We start from the raw sequence: 18,219 nt of genomic DNA on the forward strand, positions 1-18,219 counted from the left end.
CCCCCCCCCCCGAACTCCCCCCCCCCCCCGTCTCTTGACTGCCCCCTCCAGAACCTCCCTGCCCCTTCTCCGACCCCCTGGCTTCCTTGTCGTTGGCCTTCGGCTAACGTCTCTGTGAGCTTGCTCAGGAACTGCCTGAGCGGTTCTCCCAGCACGCTGGGGAGCGGGGGAGGAGCTCCAGACTGCTGGATGCATGGAGGGAGGGAGCTCTGCTGCAGGGGGGAGGATGGGGAAGTGGAGGACGGGCTCTCTCTGGCTGTCGGAGCCCCATGTAAGTGACACCATCCAGCCGGCTGCTCTGTTAGCCGCGCGCGCTCTGCATGGGGGGGAAAGTCCGGACATTTACAAATTCCCCCCGGATGCTATTTTTAGCTCAAAAAGCCAGACATGTCCGGGGGAATCCGGACGAATGGTAACCCTAGTCCATGCACCAATCAGTCTGACTTGGATCAGCCAGCACGCACGCCTCAGCGCCTAGGACCCAGCTAGGGGATGGGTCAGAGCCCAAGTCTCACCATGACTCAGGCCCAAGCCCCTTCTGCAGCGTGGACACAGCTCGAGCCACAGACCCGAGTCAGAAGGTCTGCATGGTGCAGTATGGCCGCGTTGACAAAGCTGTGAGACCCGGATCGGACAATGACCTGTCCGGTTTTACAAGGCAGTGTGGATGCTCAAGTGTGGACTTGGAAACATCATATCCCCAAGCTCAGATCCCACCACTCTGGACATAGAGGCCTTGTCTGCCCTGAGGGTTTTCCCCGATTCCAGTCACCTTGTCGCAGTTTACACTTACCCCGGTTTCAAGCAGGGGTGAAGCCCCCCCAGTGCGAATAGCAGCTTTGCCTGTCTGCATTGGGGGGTTGCAGTGAGGGCTGGAATCAGGGCAAATGCCCAGCTTAGCTAAGGCCTGAATTTAGTTACCAAGGAGGGGCGCAGGGGATGTTTCCCAGGGGCTGCGGTGCTGTGCCAGGAGCCAGTGACATTGGGTTCTTCCTGGGGAAAGACAGAGACAGACGGCAACGGCCCCTCGCTCCTGAGCTCTTTTATTAGCCTCTGGTGATTCTTCTGGTCTGATCTGGTTCTACCCCATCCCCACCGCGAGCCAGCTCAGGGATTGTCGTCCTCATCGAAGTAGGAGCCATCGATGCGCTGCCTGCTGAATTTGACCTCCTCCTCCTTGCAGAGCTGGAGGCTCAGGATGACCTTGCAGGCCTGGATCTGCACCTCCTCCTCTGGGTGGATGATGAGGGAGAGCAGGCGGTCAGCCAGGTGAGAATCCTCTCCAAAGAGCGCCTCGTGGAGGGACAGCTCATTGTACTCCCAGTGCACCGACTGGTACTGCGGGGTCAGGCGCCCCTCGCTCAGCTTCTCCACGAACACCAACATCTCATAGAGCAGGTTGCCGGGCAGCGAGGCGTGGAAGAGGTTCAGGAAGTCGTGGTGCACCTGGGGGCCCACAGAAGGTATTGCTATGGGCTGAATTCATCTTAGCCTCCCCCATACATGTTTCCCCACCATGGCTCTGCCAGGTGGGAATGTGGGAGGGAGGGTGGAAGATCCCACCCCAAAGGCAATGCACAGGGTCCCAAGGTTCTGGGGGGATTCTGATCTAGCCAGGGCCGTAGATTTCTGCTCATCCTTGCCAGCCTCGAAAGAAGGAGCAACAACAGCAGTTTCTCTGCGCTTGAGCCAGACCCCTGAACCCTGCCCAATGAGTGTGGAGCGTTCTCAGGTTCTGGCTTTCTGCTCCTGCTGGGCCTGAAATGCTTTGAGATCAGCCTCTTGGGGGATCCCAGACCCACCTGCCTCTTGATGGAGAAGGATGGGGCAGGAAAGTTAAGGAGGCGTATATGAACCTCAGCTACCGGGAGCGGTTCAGTTCCAAGGCCTGGAGCAGAGAGTGGCGGGGAGCAGGCATGTGAGGAGGGGCAGGGGGAGAGCACTTTGCTGCCCCGCCCCACGTTAACGCTCAGCGTTTCCAGGCGCAGGGAACCAGGGAGAGCGTGTTTTCTTTCGGTGGGTTGGGTTTTTGTCCAAATCAGCAACTGCATCCAAACCAGGGCCAATTTGAATCAGAACTTCCAAGGGTATTCAGCCTGGCGCACAGCCCCAGCGGGGAAACATCAGCCTGGGCAGCTGAAGTTTGGCAAAGTCATAAGCAACTGGGTCTTATAAGGGGAAAATCCCAGGCACAGCCTGTGCCACCTATAATATAGGACTCCAGATGCCCCTGGCCTTGCCTCCTCTGTGCTCCCTGCTCTCCTCTGCCCCGGGCCCGGCTCTTCAAGACACTCCCAGCCTTGCTAGCAGGCTGTCCCTTACCTGGCAGTTCATGATGTCATACAGAAGGTCTTCTTTCTGGGCCAGGTTGCTCAGCAGCTTGAGCACCTGCACCTAAGGAAACAGGGTAGGGTGTCTGAGCACATGACTCAGGGAGGGGAACGCCACTCCAGGCCCCGTCGCTGCTGAAGCAAAGGTCAGTGTCCAGCAGGAGCCACTGAAGGGAATGAGGTGGGAGAACTCACAACTGCTCACTTCAGCCCCAGCCTCACCCAGCAGGGGGCATCATAGGGCATGGGACTAAGATCTGTGGCTGTGGGGGAGCTCCCAGCTACTCCAGTCCCAGCCTCACCCAGCAGGGGGCGCTGTAGGGAATGGGGTAGGAGCACTGACTATGGGGTGCTCCTGGCTACTCCAGTCCCAAGCTCTCCCAGCAGAGGGCACTGTAGGGCATGGAGCAGGAGCGCTGGCTGTAGGAGAACAAGACCAGCCTAGTGGTCTGAGCTCAGGATTGGGAGCCCATGTCTCCTGCAGTCCAAGCTGAGCTGGGACAGGGACACACGGTGTGGGTTTAGACAAGTCCCAGTTTCCCAGCTGTAAATCCGGTCTGAGGAGTGAGGCAAGTGGAGTTAATTAGTTAGTGCTTGTAAAGCACATGGAGGACCAGTCCTGTGTACTACTGGGAGTGTGGCAGAGTCGTCCAGCAGCCCCCTTAGGGAACAGCTCGAGGGCAGGATGTGGAAGGAGCTCACATGAACTCCTGTCCCAGACAGGGACTCCCCATTCGTCATGGTGCAGGAGCTCCTGGCTGGAAGGAGAAGGAATGCCCCCATTTCTATACCTGGGTCAAAGTGCTCCCCGTCTGCAGGATCTCCATCAAGGAGGGTATAATCCGTCTCAGGAGCGGGTGGGTGTGATCCGGCAAGGGCAAGCCGTTCAGCAGCCTCAGGCCAGCAATGTGCAGCTCCGTGTCCCAGATGGTGGTGACCAGCTCCAGGATCTTGGGCACAAACTCCTGCATGGAAAGACAGAGCGGCCCCATGGTTGGTCACCCGACTCCAAAGGCCTGGGGCAAGTGCAGCCCCCTAGCCACGCCCTCCAAGGGTGCCTGCTACTGGACTTTGTGCGGCTCTAAAGAAGGACCCCCACATGTTTCCCTTCAGAGAGAAAGATCAGCGCATGCAGGGAACCGATACAGCCGACCTCAGAGGCAAAGGGCTGAGGGGTAACATTGGAGCCAAAGAAGTCCAGACATATTGAGTGAGAGTCAGAGAGGGGAGCAAATACCTGGATTTTAATTTTAAACTTCCGGATACCAGCAAATGCCTTGAGGGCATTTAACGCCTGGATTTTGATGCCTTTATCTTTGTCATCCAAGGCTGAGGCCACCTGTCTGATGTCCTCATAGGTACAGGCTGAGGCCTGGAGAAGTAAGATACAGACATGGGTAGAGCTGAATTAAAACACATGCAGGGGCATCGCACTTCTGAGTCATTGTTTGTGCTCCTAAATGTAGGTACTGGGGGGGCCGGGAGCCATATAAGGACCTGGGTGAGGGGAGCCAACGGAGCTTCCTTTCAGTCAGCCTGCCAATGGGTGACTAGGCAGTGAGTGGCTGAGCCCTGGCAGAACCCCACCAAGCCCAGGGCTGGAGCCCTGTTGCTGTCTCTTAAAGCCGGCCATGTTCCAGCCAGGGGACCAACTCTGCCATGTGAGGGCCACCGTTTACAGGGGTGAGGGACAAGAATAGGATTAACTCTGCCCCCGTGTCTGTTCCATCCCATCTCTCCCACTGAACCACACCAGCAAGGACCCAGAGGCCCCCGCAGTGCACGAGAAGGATGTCCCATGTCTACTGCCCTCCTGGGGCACTTGGTCTATTTAATTTTATACAACAGACCTAGCAACTGTTTTCGCCCAGCCCCACTAGCTTGTCCCATTCCCTCTGCTCTGCTATGGGGCTCGCGTTACATTAAGAGGCCTGCACCACCCCGTCTGCCGCTCCACCTCAACTTGCTGTCTGTGGCCTGCTGTGGGGAGTGAGGTGTCTGAAGGCGCCCCAGGCTTTTCTCTGAGCTGGGCCACTGCAGCCACTGGGAATAGCTAGGAGGCTCGGTACATGCACAGACACAAGGTCGTTGAAGCTGAGGGAATTCTGAGCACAGACCAGGGGGGGCACTGGTTTCCAACAGGGTCTTCCCAGAGTTAGAGAAACGATGTGATAAGAAACCGGCCTCTCCCTGTTAATAAACATGAGAGCGGGGATCTAACCAAAACCTCAGCCCCTTCAAACTCACGCAGTCCAGAGGCAGGCTATACAACCTGGGCCCATCTCTCGTTAAACAGCATCTCGCCTGCATGGCCCCATCAGGGCGAGATTCTTTGGCATCACGGAACAGGAAGCAGAGTCCCTTGAAAACTCATTGAGCCTGTGATGCCAGCTGAGGTCAGAGCCTGGCTCGGGAGTTGCACCCCGGTCCTTCTCTCTGCCTTCCACCTTTCCCCCCGCCCCAGAATCTCTCTTCCCCCTGCACCCCGCAGGTTTGGAAGGAGTTCTGATTGGAAGGACCAGCCTGCCTTTGTTCTCACCTCTGACTCCAGCAGGTAAACGCAGCGGGTGATGCTGTGTAATATCATGCTCTTGGCATAATCGTCCTGCTTCTGGTTCAGGGAAACCAGCAGCCTCCGCAGCTCTCCGGAATCTTTCACACCAAAATTCCCAGGCTCTATGGCGAGTCCTAGGAACAATCACCCGGCAATAAGTCACCAGCATGGAGGGGAGGGGAGGGGAGGTGAGGGCACGGCACAGGGAGCAAAGTTCACCCCCTGGCAGCTGGCGTGACGCCACCCAGCCTGCAAGCTGAGCTCCAAGAGGAGAGCAGCCAGGGGAGGCTTTTAATTCCATAAGGCAGTGTGCCTCGGTTTCCCCATCTGTAAAATGGGGATAACAATACTGTCCTCCTTTGTAAAGCACTGTGAGATCTACTGAGGAGGGTGTTATTATTCTGAGACAGACAGAGACATTTCCTTGCTCAGCTCTGGGGCCACATGTGACAAAGCCCAAACCCAGACAAGGCCAAGGGGTCTGGTTTGCCAGAAGCTTTGCTGTGGTTCATGGACCTTTCAGGCAACCTCAGCTGAGTTCCTCATGAACTCCCCTTGCTCCCCATGATTTAGCATCTCTCCCAGACTCTGCAATATGGTGTGCTCCCGGATGAGTTTTGCTCTGAGTTTTCAGGCTGGCTCTGGTGGTGCAAAGACCACACGAGCCAGACCCAATAAACCAAAGGTTCGCTGACCCCAAACAAACTGAAACTGAAGCGTCCCACAGGCTGTGGGCCCGGCTGGGCAGAGAGGGCAAGCAGGCGTCCCTGTTCACCTGGACCATCCCCGTCTCCCATCCCTTTCAATGGGAACGGGGATTTTGTCCCTTTTCCACCAAGCCCCTGAGCAGTCTGATCATCTAACAGGGAAAGGAAGGATTCCAGGAGAGAGCCACGTGTGCAGGGCACCAGGCTGCCATGTAGAAGGGGGTGAGGGGAGTTTATAACATGAGTTCAAGGCAAACAATCCAGCCATTCAGAACAGTACTCAGTCATGTGTCCCGTTGGGGAGCTTGACCCAGGGCCCTGATCCAGTTCTCCATCCCAGCACCCAGGACTGAGACACTGTGCCCACCGCCTCTCCGTGAGTGGGGCTGTTCTAACCTGCCGCGGCACTAGGGGTACCCCTGCCACGATGGGTCTGAGCATGCACCGGTGGCTGGGAGGTGGACAGCAATAGCTCACCACGGCCCAACGCAGAGGTTTAGCATTACGGCAGGGAGAGGAGAGCCTAACACAGCAGCCGGCAAAGCCTGGAGAGCCGGCGCTGGCACCGGTACTGGCACTGCCCTCTGCAAGGGGATGACACAAAGATCCTCCTACAAACCCCCGAGGGCCAGCAGTTTGGGAATAGCCGCATGCTGGAGGTTTTGCAGATTGGTCAGATAGCCTAGAGTGGCAGGTTGGCATCAGGCCATGGGATCACACTGGCAAAACTCCAGCGAGGCTGCTGTAGACGGGCAATCCTGTACCAGCCACCTAGGTTACCTGGGAGAGGGGTCCCCCTGCTGGCAGTGAGAGAATGACACTTTCAGGGAAGGGTAGAGAGAGAGATGGGCTTTGACCTTTAACGAGGCCTCACTCAAAATTAGGGCAATAAACAAACCAGACAAGCAAAATAACCCAGTGCAATTTAGAATCATGACAATAACAACACAGAGGTGGCAGAACAAATGTTCCGCAGCCCGGACTGTTCTAATCAACACTCCCACGGCGCGTGCCTTCAGTAAAAACGTTGATTGTACATAATCGTGACGCTAGCTGACCCTTTAAAACTTCCATTCGCCCTCCTTTCGCTAGCAAGCTAACGCTAAGGGCCTCAGGCTCCCCTGATGAGAGGGAGCAAGTACACCTCTCCCCCTATATAAACGCTGTCCTCGGGAGCCAAAAAATCTTACTGTGTTATAGGTGAAACCGCGTTATATCGAACTTGCTTTGATCCGCCGGAGGGCACAGCCCTCCCCCCCCCCGGAATGCTGCTTTACCGCGTTATATCCGAATTCGTGTTATATCGTGTCGGGTTATATCAGGTCAGAGGTGTATCATTACGAGAGAGGGGCCTGGGCTGCAAAGTTAGCTCTGGATCCGAACTCCCCAGAGGTTGTTTGAATCCAGGATTTTGGCTTGGACTCATCTCCAATAGATGGGGAAACTGAGGCACTGAGAGGTGAAGTGACTTGCCCAAGGTCGGCCAGCAGCAGAGCTGGGATTAGAACACAGGGGCACCTGTTTGCTCAAGTTCCCCTTGAGGCCACACCAGCAAGCACTACAGGAGGCTCATGGGGTATCAGCGACAGGAGTAACTTCTCCATGAGGGCCTGATCCCTTCTGCTAGCCCAATAGGCCGAACCCTCCCGCCGGGGCGAGTTGCTGTGAATGGCGCCTGTGAACGGCGCTGCACCAAGATCTCCTGGAAGCAGGCGGCTGCTCCCACTACTCACTGGCTATGCTGACAGGCTCCAGGCTGAAGGGGGGGCTGTTCAGTCCTGCTCGGATGGTCTTGTAGAGCAGGTAGATAGCCCCGGCTCCCGTGGCCATGCTGAGCATGTTTTTACGGGTACACATCTCTAAATACTCCATCTTCTTGCCTCGCTGCCTGGCGGCACCTGAGGGAAACACCAAGAACCCTCTGTGGGGGGGCGGAAGGGGCTGTGCTCTAGAACCAGAACTCCCAGGAGCCCACAACAGTGGCTTCAGATAGGACCCCAGCTGGAAATACTCAGCTGCTCATCACATGGTTTGTGATGTCACCAGAGTCCATCATGGCATCTGTGGCACATCTGCCCTGGGTGTGTTTCTTACTGGCTTGGGGAGGGGGTGGGAGGAAGGACTCCTGGGTTCTGTTCCTAGCTCGGACTGTGTCAGCTTGGGCAAATCCCTTCCCCTCATCTGTGAAATGGGGACAATGATACTCCCTTTCCCTGGTAAAGTGCTTTGAGATCCACACATGACAAGTGCTGGGAAAGGGCCAGCACGGGACGATACAATGACTAGGAACTGGCCAAGTCTAGTTTTAAATGTCTCAACCAATAGGGCTCCCATCTCTTCCTTTGGGAGCCTATTCCACAGTTCTCACCATCAGGAGGTTTTCTGATGTCAGCCTCAATGGTCCCTTGCCTCGGTTGGTCCCTTCGCTCCTAGAGACACCTCCCTTTACCAGGATTAAACTATCCCTCCTCTCCCTGATGTCTGAACCCTTCAACTGTTTGGAGCAGGAAGGGGCTCTCACCTCAGCCACCCCAGATCCAAACACCTGCAGGCTCTGGGGAAGTTCAGATCTGCAGCAGGGTCAGGATCCAAATTCTGCAGCTATCAACTTTCTCTGTTGTGAGTCAAACTGGCCCCTGAATCCAGCTGTGGATCTGAACGCTGGTCGCTGAGTGGTGGACTGTTCTCCCATTCCCCCTCCCTTCCCACCTCGGTCACGGGCGGGATGATGGAGTGCTCGGCCCGTGCGATCGAAACCTTGCACTGTTTGCTGGGGATGGAGCTGCAGGGGGTTGTTTGTTTGCCAGTGAGGGGGAGAGGGGTTGCTGCTTTGGGGTGGGAGTCAATCACCAGTGTCTTTTAAAGCATGGTGCTCTGGCCCCTGTGTGACTGTCTAGCACCCCGACAGGATGCCAGAAGTGCTTGAAGGCAGAAGAGCAAGGCCTTCTAGACTGTTCTTTCTGGAGAGCCTGGGGGGGCCAAGGTGCATGTGATCTATGAAAGGGGGCATTGTTGCCTAGAGCATAGAGTACTGGACTGGGACTCAGGAGAGCTGGGTTCTATTCCTGACTCTGTCGCTGGCCCATTGCAGCATGCCGTGCCTCGGTTTCCCCAGCTGTAAAATGGGATAGTGCTACTGCCCGCCTTTGTAGAGTGCTTTGAGATCTGTAGATGAAAAGCACCGTATAGCAGCAAGGTATTAGTGCAGTCACTGGGAGCCAGCACCTGTGTGATGAGAGTGTGACTCTGCTACTGCCCCAGCTCCATCTCTCTAAAGAGGGTGCGGGATTGGGAGCGTCTGGGACGCGCTCCTTGAACCCAAGGGCCCCAGCCGGCTCTTGCTGCTGGATCCCTTGAGGCAGATCCAGCATACGCCATTGGAGGGCAGCAAAGTCCTGGAGATGGCCAGAGGGTTTCCACTGGCCTCCCCACCATCCAGCCTCCGAGGGATCCTCCCCGGCAAAGGCACCATTTCCACAGCATGCTGGACCAAGCGGGTGGGCTGGAAGAAGACACCCTTTTGTGCTCCCTCCAAGCTCCCTGCCTGCTGCACAGAAGGCTGCGGCTCACCCAAACTCTCCCACCAAACCCGTCTCTTACTGCAGATGCTCCAAGTGTTTCCAAACACTCTCCCCACCCCTGCCCCCAACCTCACCCCTGGAGCTTCCCAGAAACAGGAAGGTACCGCCTGGAACGGTGCTGGGCCACTCCACCTGCCCCAGTGTGGCCCAGAGGTGCTATAATCCCTCAGGTGAGAGGTTACACCCACATCCTGACCCCTGGCTGCTCTGTGCCACAACAGCGGTGTGGGTGTTAATCTCGGTGCCCTGAGCAAACCCCAGCTTGGGTCATGCTCAGCCTCTCCAGGTTCTCCCGAGAACTGGGGGCAGGATTCTTCACTTCCTGTCTCAAACTGTTTGGGAAGGTGGTAGTGCCCGTCAAACCGCTGTCCCGTCCTACTCCAGAGGTGGGGGACGTGAGCTGGCATATTAGGGCTGTCCCTCGGTCCCCTGGCACCCCACTGCCGGCTGGAATGTGAACAGCTCACCTGTGTGCCACAGGCCCTGTTCTGCAGACTCTAGTGGGGATTCTGCGGTGGCTGGGGGCTCAGCCCTGCAGAGCAGGAGTGTATGGGGGGGGCAGGGGAGCATGTGGGAATGGGGGCACTGAGAGATCTGGTCCCAGCGCCAAACACATTCAGGATTTTCCAGCTCGGACCTATATTTACTGGTGAGGCTGCAGCTTTATTTTGGCAGCTTCTGCTGTGGTAAATATTTGTTTAAACCAAAAACCAGCCGCCTGACTCCGGGAGCCTTAACAAACGCAGGAAGGGGCCCTGGCGAGTGAGGTGGTGGGGAGCTCTCAGAGCAGGGGGACACCCTGGGGGGGGCAGGCACACAGGCATCAAGGAGGGCAGAGCCTGGCAGAGCGGGGTGCTGGGGCGGGGACCCAGGCGAGTCACACCCAGCATGCAGGGGGCCTCAGTGTCCAGCCTGGCCCACGGGGGCATCGTTGGCGCTCATGCAGAAATGGATGCGCTAGGCTTTGGGCATGAGAAGCAACAGGTGATGAGGCAAGGGCAGGAGATCAGCTGATCAAGCAGGGGGCCTCTTTTCTCAGCTTTACTCCGCTAGCAAAGTAGGGGCAGGCACAAAACAGTGCGGTGAGGAGCAGGGCCCATGTGTGCACCAGGGTGGGGGCTGAGGGACAGGAGCTGCCCGAGGGAGACCTAAGTCCATGGGGTTTGCATTTAGTTCTGAGTCTGGCAGGGGCACGGTCTCTTCTCAATTGCAGGAGCAGGTCCAGCTCCCCTGGCAGTTCTGTCTCCTGCACGCGTGAGCCTCCCCATGTCTGAAGAATGGAGCTGTGACTTGTAGGCCATGGTTGTGGAGGACGGCGAGCTCTCTGGTCTCAAGGGCCAGCCCCAGGCAGCGCTTTGCCAGTCAGGACAGAGACCTGGCCCCGTCCCGTGGGAGGCGGCGCAGGGAGCGGAGCAGCAGGGTTGCGTGCTTGCGGTGACCTGAGTTATTAGGCAGATGGACGTTCTGTACCAGCTGGAGCTTTCTCAGGGCGATGACTTCATCCCTAGGTGTACGAGTTGCCGTAATGACGCCGGGAGGCTCCCAGCGACGTGATTCTGCTAGGAGACATGCCCGCACACATACACCCCATCCATGCCTGCCCAGTCACATCTGTGTGAACCCAGCACCCAGCCCCCCCCCCGCACACCCGTGGGCACCGACACGCCCGGCTCTGAGGCAGGAACCCGGTTCCACGGCGGCTGCAGCCCGAGGGCATGGCAGGGACAAGGGGTGCCCACAGGCTGCCTTTCCCCGGCCTGCCCGCCCAGCCCCACCGTCAGTGAGCTGTTTATGCTTCTGAAAACACACACACACACACACACACACACGCGCCGAGGCCTCGCGCTCCCTTCCGCTGAGTGGCTCCCTAAAGACTTTTCGCTCTGTCTCTCTGTCTTCCTTCCCCTCCCCCTCGCCGGGCTGTTTTTAATGCCGAGGGTACAGGATGTTCTGTTCTCTCTCTCACTCTCTCTCGCCCCCCCCTTCCTGTTGGGCTTGTGGCCTTCACCTTTTTTAACTCTTTAAGGAGAGGGGCTGTGCTTGCCCTCCCCAGGTTGAACAGCTGATGGCTCCCGCAGCCCACAGCAAACTCCCGCTGCGAGCCAGAGGCTCTGTTTGCTTTGATGGGAGTGGGGGAGCTGAGCAGTAAGCAGCCTGGGATTTATTATGATCAAGGAGGGTATTTTTCCCCCCTCTCTGTGGTGTAAATTCCCTCCCCGTTGCCCAGCCCCTGTGCTTGCTACGCTCCAAGGCTTGGATGGCAGGGTAAGGGGAGGGGACGGCCTGGCCGGATGGAGACAGGGGCCATTGGGCGAGAACTAGCTTGAGCCTGGGAAAATCCCTGCTGGAGCCAGGCGCGCCTTTTCCCCAGACAGGGTCTCTCGGCCCTGGGATTTATAAGCTGGATTCGTCTCCAGAGTGTCAATCGGGAGAGGCTGTGGGCGGCTCAGCCCCTCTGAAAATCTGGCCTGTGTCTAAAGCTGGGCAGCCAGACTCTTTTGAAAAAACTTTGGCCTAAGTGGCTTGGCCAAGGTCACACAGCAAGTCAATGCCAGAGTCAAATAGAACCAAGGAGTCCTGGCTCCTCCTCCTGTGTTCTCTCCATCCCCACGACTCCGCTGTCTTTGCAGTAGGCAGCACTGGTCACATCAGCTCTTCTGTTTTCCCAAAATCTATAGATTGGGCTTGATTCCCCCTCACTCCCCCTGGTGTAAATCGGGAGTAACTCCACCGGGCCAGATTCCCCCCTCACTCACCTGGTGTAAATCAGGAGTAACTCCACTGGGCCTGATTCCCCCCTCACTCACCTGGTGTAAATCAGGAGTAACTCCACCGAGCCTGATTCCCCCCTCACTCACCTGGTGTAAATCAGGAGTTACTCCACCGAGCCTGATTCCCCCCTCACTCACCTGGTGTAAATCGGGAGTAACCCCACTGAAGTCAATGGGGTAAAAACTCCATTGTTTACTCAGGGATAAAGCAAGTGGGAGTGAATGGCGAATCAGGCCAATTAACTTGGTAATGCATGTGTGTGCTGGGTACCACTAACTTCCACTTGTTCCAAACACACCCTTCTTTCCAGAATTACTGATGTCCCTCACAGATTCATAGATTCCAAGGCCAGAAGGGACCACTGTGATCCTCTAGTCTGACTGCCTGAATAACACAGACCATGGGACTTGGCTCTGTTAATTCCTGCTTCCAGTCCAATAGCAGTGGTTGAACTAGAGCGGATCTTTGAGGAAAAAATGTACAGCTACACAATGGGGAATAACTGACTAGGTGGCAGTACTGCTGAAAAGGATCTGGGGGCGATAGTGGATCACAAGCTGAGTATGAGTCATCAATGTGATGCAGCTGCAGAAAAGGCTAATATGACTCTGGGGTGCATTAACAGGAGTGTTGTATGTAAGACACAGGAGGTAACTGTCCCACAAACACCTGTCAGGGATGGTCTAGGTTTACTTGGTCCTGCCTCAGTGCAGGGGGATGGACTTGATATCTTCTCGAGGTCCCTTCCAGCCCTGCGTTTCTATGATCCTGTGGTATGTCTGGGAAGACTGTGATGTGCAAGCAGTGTGATCTTTATATACTTCTGGGAATGTTTACTGATGATACATATGAATCTAGAATGGGCCTGCTAAAGGACATTTAGGTGTGGCCAGAAATTGTACAAACCAAATGCAATGGCTAATTAAAGCACTTTCTTTTCTCCCCCCTCCCCCTCCCCCAATTACCAGTTGACACTGACTAACAAAATAGCTCAATCTTGCACCATGGCACACTGTCAATGCTATATAGCACCTTCCACCATGACTAATCATGCTGTGATTACTGATTGGCTGCTGAATGGGTGTTTGGTCCACAGCTGGCTTGGATTTGGGCTCCTAGCACTTGGATTCAAGGATGCAAAAGCTTGCAAATGATTTGTATGAGATTGACCAAATAGTAGAAATCTGGTGAGATTTTTTTTTTTTAAAAGGAATCTTCCATTGTCTTTAGGTCAATATCACCCAAGAGATGTTTGGCTCCATCTAGTCTGGAAAGTAGGGTCCCTTGGGGCTTCAGATTAAAACCAGAACACCAGGGGGGCGAGGGTGGATCTGATGATCTCTCCCTCTCTCCTCCATTCCCTCTAAATTGAAAGGGACTCACATTACAGGTTCCAGTTGTGGCCTCTCTCAAGTTGTGATGTCCCCCAGGGCTGTCTTTGAGCCACCTTAGTTCTGAAATTCTCCCTCCCAAATCACATACTTATTTTGCTGAATTTTGGCAATGGCTACATTTAAACCAGTACACCGGCACCACTTCAGCGTAGACACTACCTATGCTGATGGGAAGGGTTCTCCTGTCACTCTAGTTAATCTGCCTCCCTGAGAGGCAGTAGCTATGTCAACAGAAGAATTTTTTTGTTGACCTAGAGCTGGCTACACCGGGAATTAGGTTAGTTTACCTATCTATATTGCTCAGGGGCATGGATTTTTCACACTCCTGAGCAATGTAGCCAGGTCAACTTAACTTTTTAGTGTAGACCAGCCCTTCAAAGCCACAAAGTATAATCTTCTCCTGATTTTCCAAACCCTTCCATCCTAGAATCCCAAAACCATTTAGGAGGGCCTGTCTACACACGAAAGTTAATTTGGATTAAGGTAGGGTATGAATTTAAAATGCAGTAGTCATTCCGGAGTAACTCCAAGTGGGGATGATCTACATCCAAGCGGATTAAGCAAAACCAGAACAAGGCCCACATGGATATGGCCATATTCAAGAATAATGCCATCGGTAGACGAGCCCTAAGCAACAGGCAAGTGTGACGGGAGTGGCCAGGGGGTGAAGTGAGTTGCCCAAGGTCACCCAGGCCGCTGTGGCAAAGATGGAATCAGAATCCAGGAGCCTTATTTCCAGGCAGTGCCTTGGAGTAGATGAGATGTGTGCTACCTCTTCTGAACCAGATCTATACCCCAAACAGGCTCTGAGTGAGCCCCGCCAAGTCGGCCGTGTGTGTGTGTGTGTGAGAGAGAGAGAGAGAGAGACGGGAGTTGGAGGGAAGATCTCTTTGTGGGGGCTCCTGCTCCCCGTCCTTCAGGAACCTCCCATCAGCCCAGCCATGGCAGCTGGCAGAGAATCAGAGAAGAGATAGCAGAACTGGCCACCTTGATCCACAGCAGCTGTTCCCAACTCCCTTCCTCTCAGTGTGCTGTATGGCAGCTCCCTCGCACTGAGGATTGTAACTCTTTGCCCCTGGATAACATACCTCACACGAGGTAGGTCAGCATCAGCCCGTTCATAATGGGGAATCTGAGGCACCAAGGGGCAGTGAGTTTCCCAAGGTCAAACGACTGGTCCTTCCCACTCTTCCACGAGAACCCTGGAGTCCTGACTCCCAGCCGCCCGGGTGACTGGAACAGGCTGCTGCTTGCTAACAGCTACGGGAACTGTGGCAGCAGTGGGTGGGGGAAGGGTCTGTGCTCGTGGTGCTGAATGCCTGGGGTCTGATCCCTGCAGCTGCCTGTCGTATTGATCTGTACCACCATCCAGGAGACGAGATCGGTGGGTGAACCGGAGCTGGAGAGCTCATCACTGCAGTCATAGGGACTGTTGGTGTGTGTGACCCAGCTGCTGGGTAAGAGCATGAGTTGACTTCACTGCGTGTTTGCAGTCAAGGCTCTCTGGGGGCGCGGGGGAGCAGGCATAAGCCACTGTCAAATAAATGATCAGCTGCATTCTGCACTCACGGAAACTGTCAAGAGCTCCTCAAAGGATCCCTAAGTAGAGGTAGGGTGACCAGATGTCCCGATTTTATAGGGATAGTCCCGATTTTTGGGTCTTTTTCCTATATAGGTTCCTATTACCCCCCACCCCCCGTCCCGCTTTTTCACATTTGCTGTCTGGTCACCCTGAGTAGAGGCGATTGGCTATTGATATGTTGTTCCAATACTGAACTCCATAAAACACTGCCATCTTTAGGAATTTGGCTTTAGGCTGTGGAAAGCCTGGCTGGCTGCAGAATTTTGGGCTGAAAAAACCACCAGACCTTCTTTGTGAATGGGCTTTGGGGAGGGGAAAAGGGGAGATGGTGCCCAACTCTGGACTAGGATCAGTCAGAGACCAGGTGAGTGCCGAGTCAGGGAGTGGGGCCGTTAACATTTGCCTGTAGTTCTCTCATCTCCGGGCTTGTTGGTGGCGTGTGCTTGCTGTATCCGGGAGTAATTAAAGGGTTTGGTAGCACAGGAGGCTAATGTGACCTAGAACAAGTTAGAACAAACAAAAGCCCAGGCGTTGCAGGCTGGGCCCGATCCTGCTCATACTGGGGACAACGGGAACCTTGCTGCGGATTCCAGTGGGAACCAAATTGAGCCGAGAATCCCCTGTGAAAAGTTGGGCTACGCACGCAAAGAGCAGAGGTGTCACGCGCTGCGTCTCAGGAGAAGCCGCTGGCTGGGATTTATCTTTGGACATCCCCCACTCTCTCAATCCTAGAGAAATCTGCAGCAGGGAAGCTGCCAGGCACTCACCCTGCAGCTCTGCAGGGGAAGATCATTCCCCATTGCTGGCACATTCCTGTGGACACAGAGTCCTAGCCGGGGCCACGGGATAGTACACCAAGCACAGCAGCTGGCCTTGAGGAGGGGCGGGCGGGCAGAGAGAGTGTGTGCCTGGAGCAGCTGATGCCAGATGGAGCTGCTCAAGGAAATGGATTTCTCTGCAAAATGAAGATCCATGTTCTCCAGGTGTCTCTGTTTCTGGCCTCTGAGTGGCCCTGGCCCCACGGTGCTTGAAGACTGAGACAGAGATGATTGTGTCACCATAAGACATTTAGGTGTTTCATCGTGACTTTGCAGCAGGCAATGTTGTCTAGCCCAGTGGTTAGAGCAAAGGACTGGGGTCTCCTTGGTTCTTGTCCCAATTCTGCCGGTGAGCGTGTGGGTTAATTTACTGGCTGTTGCACCAAACAACACGCTTCTGCCAAGGGACTCCAGTCCCTTCAGGGCTTTAACTTTATTCCTTCAAGAATAAAAGGGTTTAACACAAGTTCTGCATCTCAATCATGGTCCTTCCCCTGACCTGGGGTCTTCTGCAGGAGCCTGTCTACTCCCTGCCGCTCTTGTGGTCCTTCATACCCTCCCTGCAGGGTTACGCTGCACAGGCCAACTGCCTACCTGGGAGGTGCCTATGGCTCTTCCCCTTGGCCCACAGACTCCTGCAGGAACCTGCCGACTCCCTGCAGCTCTCAGTCACTCATGTTCTATCACCGGAGAACCACCCTGTTGGTTTCCTGTTTCCGGGCTCCCATTGTCTGAGCGGGGAATGTTCCTTTAGATGCTCACACGGCTCAGTATATCGACGTTGCAAATTAAGGTGCAACTGTCGCACGGGAATCCCCCTGGTGTGGGTTACAATAGTCGTGGAGACGTGGCGGCATAGACTTCAACACAGACAGGCTGCCCCAGTACAAGCCTGCTGGGGCCCCTGGTTGTGTATTCAAGTTGCTAGCACATCAGTACACGTCGCTTCTTTCCAACTATTGCTGTCCCTCCAGCCTCACTCCTTTTTCCTCACCCCTCCAGCCTTCCCTCAGCCCTGGGTGCACACTCCAGCCCCCTGCATTTCCCATTGCCCTGCTCTTCTCCTCTCACTCCTCACCCAATGCTTCAAGCTCTTCACTCCCTGTCCCATCCTTCATCACGTCTCACTGAGCCTTCCCTAGCCCCCCAGCCCATTTCAGTCACCCCCCATATTTCATTATCCCCCCCCCACAGGCGAGGAGGACACCAGTCCGTGCTTACTCCTCTGCTCGGATCCATCTGCAATTTGAAACCTTAGACTGCAGTGTTGGGTGACCCCTCTGACCTCTGGCTGCCACAGCTCCTTCCAGCCCAGACGCATCAGGAACCCATTAAACATCCCACTGGCTCCTTGCTTCCGCCAAGGGCAAACAGGGAAGCCTTGCATAGCACCCACCCTGCAAGCTCCCAGCGCATCCCTCAGTGAGCAAGGAAACCCTCCCTTGAGGCCAGACCTTGCCACGAGCAATGTCCTCCAGCCCCTGGAAAGAAAACTGCCTGTGGATCCTGCTACCCCAAAGAGCAAACTCACGGCTTCTCCGTGCAGACCCAGGCAGGTAAACGCTGCGTACAGGTCTCCTCCCATATGTAGTGGGGTGAACACCCGCTCTGCCCTGAAGGGCTTAAGACAGCCAGGAAGAGGGCTGTGGCAGGGAAAAGCTAGGCTGATTGGGGAAGTAGCCACAGCTGGGCCATGCCCCAATCAGGCCCAGCTGGTCCCTATAAAAGGCTGTGAGCCAGCAGCCCAGAGACAGTCTCTCTCTGCATTCAGAGAGAGAAGGGCTTGGCTGTAGGGAGCTAGAGATAGAGTACCTGAGTGGAGCAGGGCTGGGGAAAGGTTGAGGAGCTGGAGAGCTCCAGCCTGGAAAGACCCAGGCTGCAGCCTAGCAGAAGGCCAAGGGGTACTAGGGGTTGCAGAGGGCAGCCCGGGGTAGGCTAAGGCAGCAGGGCCAAACCCTCCTTGCCAGTGATGAGTAGGCTGATACTGCAGTCTGCCCCAGGGTGTGGGGCTAAACGATGACTGGCAGTAGCCTTATACTAGGTTACTATACAGCCGGTTTTTCCCAGACATGTCCGGCTTTTTGGTAATCAAACCCCCGTCGGGGGGAATTGCCAAAAAGCTGAACGTGTCCAGGAAAAATACTGCCGGCCGGGCACTTCCTCTCCCATGGCTGCTGTGCTCCTCCCCTGACTCTTCGGCTCTGTTTAAGAGCCGAGCTGCCCGAGTGCTACGGGCTTTGGGCAGCCCCCCGTGCCTCCGGACCCTGAGTCGCCAGCCAGGTACTTCCCCTCCCAGGCTCCGGGGGCGCAGGGTCCAGAGGCCTGGGGGCTGCCCAAAGCCGGTAGCGCTCGGGCAGCTCAGCTCTTTAACAGAGCTGAAGAGTCAGGGGAGGAGCACAGCAGCCGGAGCCCGGGAGGGGAAGTGCCCGGCCAGGGGTGCAGGGGCCGGAGGCAAGGGGGCTGCCCGAGCGCTACCGGCTT

The 18,219-nt window shown here is 55.7% G+C and overlaps 1 protein-coding gene across 1 annotated transcript; it reads right to left on the bottom strand.

The window, feature by feature from the left end:
* Positions 1-1,091: 1,091 nt before the first annotated feature.
* ARMC12 (armadillo repeat containing 12) lies at positions 1,092-7,503 on the bottom strand. Its single transcript, XM_034769305.1, has 6 exons — positions 7,325-7,503; positions 4,870-5,018; positions 3,568-3,702; positions 3,122-3,295; positions 2,323-2,394; positions 1,092-1,446 (listed from the first exon to the last, which is right to left on the bottom strand). Exons 1-6 carry the CDS (start codon positions 7,461-7,463, stop codon positions 1,108-1,110), a joined length of 1,008 nt encoding a protein of 335 aa, XP_034625196.1. The 5' UTR covers positions 7,464-7,503; the 3' UTR covers positions 1,092-1,107.
* Positions 7,504-18,219: the final 10,716 nt, after the last annotated feature.

This window comes from Trachemys scripta, chromosome 4 (assembly GCF_013100865.1).
Source record: "Trachemys scripta elegans isolate TJP31775 chromosome 4, CAS_Tse_1.0, whole genome shotgun sequence".
NCBI lineage: Eukaryota > Metazoa > Chordata > Testudines > Emydidae > Trachemys > Trachemys scripta.

Bases quoted from the DNA above. Each gene is read 5' to 3' on its own strand.
- ARMC12 (XM_034769305.1), bottom strand. From the start codon at position 7,463: ATGGAGTATTTAGAGATGTGTACCCGTAAAAACATGCTCAGCATGGCC. The intron at 3,703-4,869 runs GTGAGAACAAAG...TTACTTCTCCAG, and splicing joins TTTACCTGCTGGAGTCAGAG to GCCTCAGCCTGTACCTATGA. The intron at 1,447-2,322 runs GTAAGGGACAGC...GTGGGCCCCCAG, and splicing joins ATGACATCATGAACTGCCAG to GTGCACCACGACTTCCTGAA.